Source organism: Raphanus sativus, unplaced genomic scaffold, assembly GCF_000801105.2.
Source record: "Raphanus sativus cultivar WK10039 unplaced genomic scaffold, ASM80110v3 Scaffold3296, whole genome shotgun sequence".
In the NCBI taxonomy this organism is placed as follows: domain Eukaryota; kingdom Viridiplantae; phylum Streptophyta; class Magnoliopsida; order Brassicales; family Brassicaceae; genus Raphanus; species Raphanus sativus.
Genome location: NW_026618602.1, coordinates 1 through 11523, shown reverse-complemented (window position 1 = coordinate 11523; position 11523 = coordinate 1). Strand labels below are relative to the sequence as shown.

The window sequence follows — 11523 nt, the reverse complement described above, 5'->3', positions numbered from 1 at the left end:
TCATGGCAATGTAGAAAAAGAGACACATCAAATACCAAAAGAAAAACCACATTCTCCTATATTGAATAGTCATGTTAGTATTTTTTTATTTTTGTGTCTGAGAGTACAACACAAAACTAGTTTCGCCAGGTCTGCCACATATAAATCATTTGCCGTAAGAAATAAAATATTTGTTGATATTGATCAAAATATTTGTATTTCGTCAATGCTTAAATGCACCTTTTAAAAAGGTTGACCATGCAAAACCAATGAGAATTTTTTAGACCAATATGACTGAAACTGACATGTGTATTGGAGTTTCTAAAATCAATATGGTTGAGAATAATCATAGAAAATTATGGTTTTGATGGTACAAACAATATCATATAATGATATGTATAATTGCTAAAAGCAAAAATATGTTTTGGAAAATTAATTCAAAATATATACAAGTTAGATTTATAAATCAACTTGAGAGAACTATGAAAATAGTTGTATCTAAAATGTGATTTTCTGAAAATGAAATACATTTTAAAGAAAATTGTAACAATTTTTTGAAATTGTTTTTATTATTCATTTAAATCTAAAGGAGTTGTAGATTAACTTTCTAAACTCTTAAGAGATGTTAAATGTAAATATGCATGTTTTTGAACTATCTCAAGAAATGTGGGGGAAGCTTTGCTTACCATATAAAGTCATTGGCAAGAGGCCAAACGAACTTAATGATAGTTATCAAAATATGATTTTTTTTAGAAAAAAAAACTAGTGTCATACACTAAGTTTGTTGTGTATAATGATTAATTGTATCTTGAAAAAAGATGACAAAAATCATTAGACAATTGATCTAGACTAATCTCAAGAGATTATGTTCAATGTGATGACAACCTAGGATCCTGTTAATAAAGGTGTGTCATGAGATCAAATTGTAATATCATCAAGAGGAATAGGTTTAGCCTATGAACTAAGATGAGGTTTGGCGGTAACTCTACTTATCAGATTGGAGATCCCAAGAAATAGGTTCAAGGAGACAACTAAGTCAAACTAAATCTGCCCAAAGCACTGTAAGACTTCGGTCTATACCCAGTTCCTAGGATGATTAAACAGTGCTACATGTAAGGAATAGAGGATAAGCATTTGTTTTTAATGATTTGTGCCAATTGTTTTGAGATATGAATGGAGTAGTACATGATACTCCTCTAAACAAAACTAATGGCAAATCACCTTGTGGGTGTGAAATGGGGCCGTTTCTAGGAGAATAAAATGGCTATATTCTCTAAAGTTCACTCATGATTACCAGGAATGTTCACGGCCAAAATGAACACAATAGAGAAATTGGTTTTGTGAGAGAATGAAACTGTGTTTTAGCTATTGTCTAGGTTTACACCAAAGCCCGGGAGGTTCAAGACATCATGGCCACCTCCTGGCCGAGTAAATCCGATAGCTATTAACAATGACTGGTTCAAGGCTGAAAAATTGCTACCAACTCATCATTCAGTGAATTTCTCGTTTGTACTCTCAAAAGTCCTTAGTTGAGTCTTGTTGAGTCTTGTCGAGTGTTGTTTAGGAAGTCAAGTCTGTCGAGTCGTCTAGTGTCTAGATGCATTTCTATTCATGTGGGGGATTGTTGGAACTATTTTTTTAGCAATGTATTTATATGCTAAAAATAGATTTAGTGTGAATGAGAAATGGAGGTCTAATGTGTGTGATTTGAGAAACTTGTATAAAGTTACAAATATACACATTAGATATTTGGATTTGGGTTTTGATTTGTTAGTTGGACTTCATGTTCATTAACTTAATCTTATAAACCAAATATATGTGATCTTTTATATTGATAAAATATAAAAAAGAAATCCTTTTAAAGTATATTATTTTGTTTGAATGAGTCAAATAGTAATAATTATACTCTTTAATTTCTTGGTCAAAATGTGAAATGAATTCACATAATAATGACAAAAAATAAAGACTCCATTAGTGCACCATGGGAGGTTTCATGTTATGTTGAAAAATGAAACTTGTGCTTCTCATCATTTTCTATATAAAACCTCATGGCAATGTAGAAAAGGACACACATCCAACACCAAAAGAAAAACCACATTCTCCTATATTGAATAGTCATGTTAGTATTTTTATTTCTTGAGTCTGAGAGTGCAACACAAAACTAGGGTCGATAGATTCTGTTTTTCGGTGATGGTAAACAGAAACAATGCTGCAGTTGTATCCTGGGAATCTGAGCGCTATGCAACCGTCACACTACGGGGCGTTTAAAGATTTAAGGAAAGAGAATAACCATCTCGACTCTGCAATTTTTTCTTCATTCATTTGTTTCGGTATTGTATTTTTTGTTTTTTGTTCTTATTATTTTTATAAATATCAGTTGTCCCTATCGTAGTGAAATAAGGTTCCTACAATGATGCGACAGAGAGATCAGAATATTAGTTGAACGGAAATTGAGGAGGCGCGAAATGAAAGACGGAGAAGATAAGAGGGAGAGGGAAAGCTCACGGGCGAAGGATAGAGAGAGAGAGATAATTCAAAACTTCGACGGAGGAGAAGAGATTCAGAATCTGTGTATAATAGAGAGAATCCAAAATCTGATGGTGGTCTGCCACTCACCACCACCGTTCAGAGGAAAATAGTGAGAGAGAGTTTGGCTTTCTATGTTTATACTTATAGGCCCCACCAGAAATTAACCGCGGGTTAAATCAAGGTAATGCTGCTTTTTTATGGGAAACTATATTAACTGTGTTTGAGAGTTTTATAAAATACTACTCCCTCTATTTCTGAATAAATGTCATTTTAGAGTCGTGCACACGGATTAAGAAATCATTAAATTTTGCATATTTTCCATACAAAAACATCATTACTCATGTATCTCAACCAATAGAAAAATAAAATACAGAATAAAATTAATAAATTCTGCATTGAAATTCGAAAACGACACTTATTTTGCAACGAAAAAAAATCTCTACAACGACACTTATTATGAAACGGAGGGAGTAATACTGTACTTCTTGATGTACAAAATTTTTTTAAAAAAAATCTTTCAAAAGTAATTATAAAAATATAATTTAAAAATCATTCAACAAGTCATTGAAAAAACTGCAAAACCTAATTAGTTATATTTCAGTAAAACTAAAAATAATATAAAATATCAAAATTTCATCTATTTTGAAACAACAAATATTTTCTAAAAACGAAATGAATAATATTTTTAAAAAAGTATATGACGTTTTCAAATTTCTAGTTGATATATTATATAAGAGAGAAATATCCTTAAATAATATTGAACATTTTTCTATTCCAAAATTAGCTCAAAATATCAAAATAATACTAATTGAAAACTTGAAAATTATTTTATAGTTACATTTAACGATTAAGATTTAGAATTAATATTTAAAGAACGAAATTTGGGTTAGTGTACTAGAGTTTGACGTAATCTAATGGTTTTAATTTTTAATCAGTGTTTTGGGTGAGATTTATATTTTTGTAAGCTATTTATATCATAAAAACTTTTTACGTTAGTTGTATGATTTTAACTGAAACTTTAAATATATTCTTAATTTCTGGATTTAATATGAAAAATTCAAATATTAAAGAACATAAAAAAATATGCTAAATCTAATTCATTAGAAAATGTCACAAGCCGGCCAACCAACCGACAAAGCATAATTTAAATACATATCCTCAAATCATAACAAAAACCGACATTTTGGTATTTTTCTCAAAGTATAACGGTTTTGGGTATTTAATAAAATGGAGTTTAATGAAAATATCAAAGAGAGAACAAAAAAAAAATAGACCAAGCAAAACTCTTGTGTTGTGTTATTAGCAGAGGCTTGGGTAAAACTTTGAAGTTGACTTGAAAGCCACAGCGTCTGCGATGACCTGCACCGACTTGGTATCTGTCTGAGTTTCCTTCATATTGGTGTTGCATCCCCACACCCTCACCGCAAGCCTTCGTGATTTAGGTGATGATTCTTTGAAGTAGGTTCTGTACCAACTGATGACATCTTTCTTCTCTATGCTTCTTAGTTCTTCTGCTTCTTTCTGGGAGTAATCAAACATGTACCTGTGACATCATAGTTTACTCTATCCTGTCAGTGGATTGACCTTTTATATAAAATATACACATCTCATACTTCAAAACCCTTGAGATCTTTTACCTTTTGTCAACAATCTGACTCCATAACTCATTTGTCTCAGACAAGAGAGAGGGATCCTTTTCCAACAATTTACCAATCAGACCACTTCGATAATCTTCAAAGGATTCTTCATCCAGTTGTTCCTGCAATTAAAACCCAAACAAACATTTGTGGAATGAAACGGAAAAAGCTTTAACAAATCTTAATATCTTTTCTTTTTTACAAACTTACCAGCATCCCTTCAATGTCTTTTATGAAATTGTCGATTCTCCCGAGCAAATGAACTGGACCGTACTTGGAAGATTGAACACAGAAACAGAATCCGTGGACACGGTAAGTTAAGCGAGGACCACACTCGACAACATAACCAAGCTGCTCCTTTGTCCTACAACCAAAACGCATTATTACATAACCACACTCGACAACATAACCAAGCTGCTCCTATTTGAGAGACTTTTTTTTATATATGAGAGACTATTTGATCTGTAAAACAAGCTTGATAAACATGTGATGACTAACCTCAACTGATTGAACAATGGCTCTTCTATGATTTCACTAAAGAGATCCACCACAGCTTTCATTCTTGTTGACTTAGCTTCCTCTGGCTCGATTTGATAGTAAAGCTGCAAAACAGGATTAAGGTTCGAATTCAAAACCATGACTATCTCCGAGAAACCTACTATAGCTTCTACTTAGCTGACTCGCATCACAAGAACAGTCATTTTTTTCGTTTTACCTCGACTACTGAGTTCGTTTCCGAATTGTTCTTCACATTGACATCTCTTACAAGTTTGGCACTCAGAGGGAAGCACGTTATCTGCTCTCCATGTCTGGACTTGACTGGGAGCGGCTCAACTGTCAAACTGTTTTTGAATATGTTTGATATGTTTACTGCTTCGTCTTCCGACAAATTACCATGGCACAGAGCCTCAATAAATATCTGCAAGCATAACAAACGTTTTATCTAACCTTTGCTCGATTTAAACAAAAACCAGAGAACAATCGCAAAGGCAAGTAGTTGAGTGTTAAGTAAAACGGAAATCCTGGTTGTTGCATGTTACCTGAGAGCGGACTTCAGGAATGAAGCTGTTGAGGTCAGTGAGAGACGAATCATTTAGTACAGACAACTTCTCGTCGCTGTCATAGATTCGTTTACACAAGAGTTGCAGTCTCAAGTATGTGGAGTGGTTCAAAGGCTTCATATTGGTATTTCTAAGCCCTCTCTCCATGTTTTCTTTTATAACCTGCAACGTTAGATAGAGAAAAAGAATGAGGAGACTGAGACTAAAAAGCATGACAATTATACATTCAAATTTCACATACCTTAAATCGGTCCAGGCTTGGCATGAAGGATTTGGCTATGGCTAAGATTTTTGATAAGAGAGCTGGAATTTTTTCGTTAAACCCATACACTTTAAGCTCTAGTTTATCACCATACATAGATAAAGAAGTTTCAAGTTTTGCTATACTGGCCTGCAAAAAAAATCAGATACTAAAGTCAGTAAAAAAACAAAAACATATAAAAAGATCATCCTGAAAGGTAGGGACTTGCCTGGTATATGATCTCATTTAGATCATCTTTCAGAAGGTTGATAAATAATTCCGTCAAAAGGCAGTTCTTCACACTGCCATATGCCCCCTTCAAATTTATGCGGAAGTATGTATTTGCACGGGGAACCTTGAACGTTTCGTCAAGCTTGTACCAGAACTTCATCAACGGTTCATCAATTATACATCTAGGGGGAGACTGACTTTTGGGATCTCCATCAGAATTAATAGCTCGGATGGAAAAATCAGAAGGGATGAATTGGTTCTCTGAAGGGAGATGCAAAGATTTATCCACTTCTGAAGGATTGCTCCATGTTTCCATCAACGCCAATGGAACAACTTCTTCTATGTAATGAGAACCGAACCAAGGCTCAGTTTGGAACTCTGAAACAAGGAAGTTTTCAAGAGAAAGATAGTGAGAAATATGCAATCCAAAAAAGTTATAAGACTCAACAAATCTCTAAAGTACCTTCTGACTTGATGGATTTTGAAACAACATCAATCCTCATGTTTTTTGGTATGAAGAAACCCATGAGATCTTCTATCATTTTTGGATCCCATGTCTGGTATACATAATCACCATAAATAATGTCCTCAACCGGATAAGCAAGCATATTCTCTGCACAATAACACATTCAATGGTTACTTATTAACCCCATGATGCATCATCAATACATGATAAATTCTGAAATATTTAGGCTTTACATCCCAACATATAAGTTAACCACTATTAATGCCTCAAAAAAACTAGACGAATGACCATGTAAGTACAAACCTGAAAGCTCAGCAGCATAATCATCTGCAGCCTGCTCCTCGGCATATCTAAAGTCCATGTTCCCAATATCTTGGAGTTCCTTGAATATCCATTCTTGTGGTGACGCATTACGCAGTAACTTGAGATATTGATAGACGTAACCAATGATGTCATAAATCTGTTTATAGAAGTTGTCATAAGGTCCAATGAGTACCATAACAAATTAAAAATAGAGAAGAACAACAGTAAATAAAGCTATATACAGTTCAAAACGATTGAAATAACCCCTGCATTAACTTAGTTAAAAGATAATCACATACCTTCTCTAAACCAGAGTCAGTGAGATTTATGGACATTCCGAAAACATAGGCCAAAGACGAGCGGTTAATTCCATCATCTCCAACACCAGCAGATAGCGAGGTCGCCCAGCCCTTACCTTTAAGGAATGATAGAAGACTTCCTTTGCCCTCTAACAAGATAATGGTATAAACAGCATTCTTCAGTATGCAGTTTACATGCACAAGCACGCTTTAAGAAACAATATATAAACGATAAAAAGGGATGTGATTACTCACCATGTCCTAGTAGATGTGCTAGATAGTCCTCCGGCTTCTTCACATAGGCTTGGCGAAGAGGAGGGAGAGTCCATGTCAAATCAAGAGTATGAACATCTTTAACGGCTTCTAGGCGATATAATTTACCCCCTTCCCAGATAGGACCTTTTGCCTCCAGTGTTGGCCTAATTTTGGATCCTTTTTTAACATCGCCAAACAGTTCTACAACCCAGCTTTCAAGTATATCGAGAGATTCTGCAAGATTTTATAGGTAACCGTAAAATTACAATAAACTCAAGAGCAACAAAAGCCAATGTATATGAATCCAAATAATTTTTGTCCAAAGTATTAGAGCCAAACACATCATAAACCTAAAGAAAATACCTCCTCCAATGACGACGAGTTTCATCAATCCACCGCGGTAATATTCCTTGTATAATTTCACGATGCATTCCCGTAGATCAACCCCGTTTTCCATTGCACCACTCAAGCTCTTCTTGTTACCTTACAGAGCACACAAAGGGACAGATTAACATTAACTATTGCATGATTATTTTTAAGTGCGGCAAGAAAGTTACACCGACAAGTCCTTACCCCATGAGAACCTATTAAAAGGATGACCCTTTCCAGACGTATAGCACTGTAACTGCTGCAGACGGCATGCATCATTTTGGAGGGCCTGGTTAAATTCTATAAGTTTGGATCTTGTTAGCAAGACAGTTTTTAACTATATAAGAGGTTAATTTATTTGAATGTTGATTGAAGATGAATGTTTCGAGAGATTATGATTAACAGGCAATACCTGAATCAACAGCAAGGACTTCTCGTTCCATGGCTTCAGTCTTCATGAGCGGTGCAACAAAGAACTGAGAGAACCTATTTAACAAGAAGACAAACTAAGGTCAAATAACTGTTCCAAAGAACAAAACAAAAAAAGCAAAAAAAAAGGAAAGATTAAACCTAACAGCAGGCTCAAATATTGCCTACGGAAAATGTTCTACAGCAAATGATTTAGGTGAAATGCAAGTGAAGAGATATTAGGGACAGCATTAACGTTTAAGGATCAAGAAGGATATATAGACTATGCATATTCCTTTACTGTAACTGTATCATCATAAAACTGAAATTAAAAAAAATGCATAACAAACTCGACGCAGGCATAACCAAAACATCATATATATCGCCTTCCTTGGTAATTTTACAGCAGTTGACAATTACAAAGAGTCAAAGACAACTGAAGCTAGCAGCGCAACCAAAACCAAATTTAGTACCTTTTCAAGGCGCCTTGAAGGAACTCTCTTTTGACTTCAAAGTGATAGCAAGTATGCTCCATTTCGGTGTAGGCGTTAGAGGATCCTCCATGCTTAGACAAGTAGCTATCATACTAGAAGCCAAAAAAAACAAAGTCAACCCAAAAGATACATAATTCTAACAAAACAAATTTAAGAATTAATCGTTGAAAAGATGTAATCAATCATCCATTATGCTTACTTCATTCTCATCGGGGAACTCGGTGCTACCCATAAAAAGCATGTGCTCTGCACAAAACATAAACATGAGAGAGTGATTCAAATAGTCAAACTGTAGTAAAAAACTCAGAGAAATATGGAAAATACCGAGAAAATGAGCCAAGCCTTGCGCCTCCGGAGGATCCAAGAAGCTACCCATTGCAACGCACATAGCCGCAGCTGCCTGAAACGCCATACGAGTTCAAAATCAAAATTTGACAAAGAGTAAGAAAGGATTCTAATATCTTAAATCGAAAAAACCTTTTTGGTGTGGTGATCTCCTTTCCCTTCTACTTCATCCTCATCTCCTTCCTCATCTTCCTCGTCATCTTCATCATCTTCATAGCTTCCGTCACTATCTTCTTCTTCTTCTTCTTCTCCGTCCTCCTCGTCGTCTTCATCCATTTGAATCTGGCCATCCGCCGGGAAGCCTTCGGGATAAATGTCTGGATCGTGAATGAGGAGAGCAGACAATCCGTTCTCCAATTCAATGACTCTGTATAGTCTCCGATCGTTGGGTGACTTCACCACTACATTGTCCAAGGTCGAAACGGCTTTCGTCTCAGGCATTGTTCTCGTTCTAAGAAGATAGAGCGACTCGTGAAGAAGCGTAGCAGCTGCAGTTAAGGGTATCTCCTTGTTGGTTAGGTCTTGCTGCTGTACGCAATGAATCCGATTCCGCCGCTATTGCCCTCTCCTGAATTTTCGTTTTATTATATTAAAAATAAAAAGGAAAAATCACTAAAACGCAATATCAAATGTGAAATGTTGCCAAAACGACATGCATTGCTGTTTGAAAGAAGTAAACAGCAAGAAAGGTCTTCGCCTCTGATAATCAGTGTAACAAACTTAACTGCCCTTTTATCTGCAGATTGGAGAATCTAGTGGTGATTTCACATCGTTAAACATTTTTGTTTGCAATTTCTTTTTTTTCAAATTTTGCCAATCAGATCATGTTTTGTTGTGATACAACATTTTTCACAGGCTTTGCAAAAACTTAAGAATTCAAAAATCATTTTTCATCTCTCAATCAAATCGTTTTCAAAAGCTAAAGACATATTCATCAAAAGATTTAGAAGACAAAGTTGCCCTCTTCTGCAGCTGAAGAGAACACCCCATCTTCCATCTCACGGAGGGCAGTTGCAGTTGAATCATCTATCCCCAGTAGATATTGTAGCCTCGACACTTTTTCAGGCGCAGGTTTGGGATCACTCTTTGAATAAATGTCATACAGATCAGACAGTTCCTCTGAGACTTCCCATGACAGTGGCTCAGCCGGTACAGCTTTGTCGCATGCGAGTAAATCATTCAACGACGAGACCTAACACACATAGAAGAAGCATGCACCAAATCAGTCTGATATATCTAAGTGCTTATGTCAAGATAAGAGAGAAAGAGAGGAAGATTTGCATACCACTCCTTTACGGTTTCTTTGCCTGAGTAATGCTACGGATTGGATCAGGGAGTTTGACAGTCTACTCCTAGCAAGATCATGGACAACGCTTTTCGCCTTTTCAGCATCGATACTGAGATCAGATGGGATGGTCTCGTAGACTTCCGTTTCATCGAACTCGCCTGTTCCTGATGAGAATATATCATTCACCGTCTTCTTGAATAGCTTCTCTCTCAGACTCACAGCGATCATGCTGTCTAGGCTGACGTTTGCTTCCTTGAGCTCACGTATTTGCTTTATGTTCAGTCTTCCTTGGTTAACAGCAGTTTCTATGGCGTTCGCCATTTTTGTGGTCGTTATGTTCTTTATAACCTTCTCAGCTTGTGGCTGAGGTAACCCAACTTGTTTCTGCAGCTCGTCTAACTGCTCTACTCTAGCTTTTGTCAGTTGCCCATCAGCTAAAATCACTTCAGCTTGTTGCCTGAAAGCCTGCTCGGCTAAACCTACGTGAATGTTGACTATTTCTTTCGAAGTCAATCCGAGAATCCCACCGAGCTGATTGAGAAGTAAGTACTCTGAGTCGTCTCTCTTTGTTGTGATCTGAGCGCCAAACGGGATTCTTGTGACCTCTCCCGTTACACAGTAGAGCAGGTACGTTTTGTAGAGATCGATCCTGTCTCTGTCGGGAAGGTCATCTTTGAGAGTTATCTCAGTCTGGCCAGGCTTTCCCATCTTCTCGGAGAGTTCTTTGTCAGGTCTTGTCTTTTTGAGCGATTCAAGGGATCCCCATTCCTCATCTTCGCCATCTTCTGCTTTCACTTGAACAGGCTCTTCAGGTTCCTTGTCAGAAGATTCTCCCTTAATGTCAGCCACCATTTCAGTCACAACTAACGTGTTGAAAGCAATCATTTTCTTGAGCTCCTTTGCTGACTCGGTGCGGTTCTCTGCCGCCCTTGCTCGTCTGATATAGTTTGTGAAAACCCTACGGGCCTGCATCAATGAGGATTCTTCGTTTCTATCAGAGACACCAAATCCTAGTAGAAAACATGGGAAAAGCAAAGAGAATGATACTCACAGCCTTGCTAGCAATAGACATGGCAGTCTCTCTGGATAACCGAAGACCATGAGCAGCCTTTCTTACTGATTTGCGAGTTTCAGCATCATAACCATCAACTCCAGAAGAAATTGCTTCTCTGACAACCTGGAAAAATGTAACGAATAAGTATCTGTACGCAAATCGTCCGGTAACAAGGCAATTAAGTTGAGATGTGGCCGACATGAAGTTATTGGAAACGGATTGAAAACAGGTAAATACGTACTATTAAATATTAACACTAGAGTTTTTCAAAAAGACAGCGGTGAAATTGCAGTGCCAAGACGAAAGACAATGGGAACTAACAGGGATACAGAAGGGGGCTTATAAGCTGGTTTACCTTTTCAAATATGCTTCCACAGATTTCTGCATGAGCTGCTTCAATAGTTTGCTGAGGAATGCAGAGCATGACTCTTAACCTTAACAAAGCAGCAACATTGTCATCGCTCAGCTCTCCACCAGTAACATACTGTTGAAGCTTCTGCCTATAGATTTCTGGAGAAGAGAAGGCGACTGTTAGATGACTGAGAATAAAAACTCCAATAAACA

The 11523-nt window shown here is 36.6% G+C and overlaps 2 protein-coding genes across 2 annotated transcripts; both read right to left on the bottom strand.

Annotated features, from left to right (window-relative positions):
- Positions 1–3590: 3590 nt before the first annotated feature.
- Positions 3591–9197, bottom strand: LOC108823061 (nardilysin-like). Its single transcript, XM_018596290.2, has 19 exons — positions 8750–9197; positions 8597–8672; positions 8472–8518; positions 8252–8364; positions 7783–7856; positions 7575–7670; positions 7365–7484; positions 7002–7235; positions 6747–6895; positions 6448–6604; positions 6142–6291; positions 5677–6056; positions 5448–5597; positions 5186–5368; positions 4861–5064; positions 4644–4747; positions 4356–4509; positions 4146–4267; positions 3591–4051 (listed from the first exon to the last, which is right to left on the bottom strand). The coding sequence occupies exons 1-19, from the start codon at positions 9056–9058 to the stop codon at positions 3808–3810; spliced, it is 3066 nt and encodes a 1021-aa protein (XP_018451792.1). The 5' UTR covers positions 9059–9197; the 3' UTR covers positions 3591–3807.
- Positions 9198–9379: 182 nt separating this feature from the next.
- Positions 9380–11469, bottom strand: LOC130506490 (protein TIC110, chloroplastic-like; the record flags this gene model as incomplete). Its single annotated transcript, XM_057001149.1, has 4 exons — positions 9380–9809; positions 9903–10871; positions 10957–11082; positions 11315–11469. Coding segments are annotated over 4 exons (1499 nt in total), but the record flags the coding sequence as incomplete, so codon positions are not given.
- Between the last annotated feature and the right edge of the window lie 54 nt (positions 11470–11523).

Bases quoted from the DNA above. Each gene is read 5' to 3' on its own strand.
- LOC108823061 (XM_018596290.2), bottom strand. From the start codon at position 9,058: ATGCCTGAGACGAAAGCCGTTTCGACCTTGGACAATGTAGTGGTGAAG. The intron at 6,605-6,746 runs GTATGTGATTAT...TTCTATAAACAG, and splicing joins CTGACTCTGGTTTAGAGAAG to ATTTATGACATCATTGGTTA. The intron at 5,369-5,447 runs GTATGTGAAATT...CTAACGTTGCAG, and splicing joins CAAGCCTGGACCGATTTAAG to GTTATAAAAGAAAACATGGA.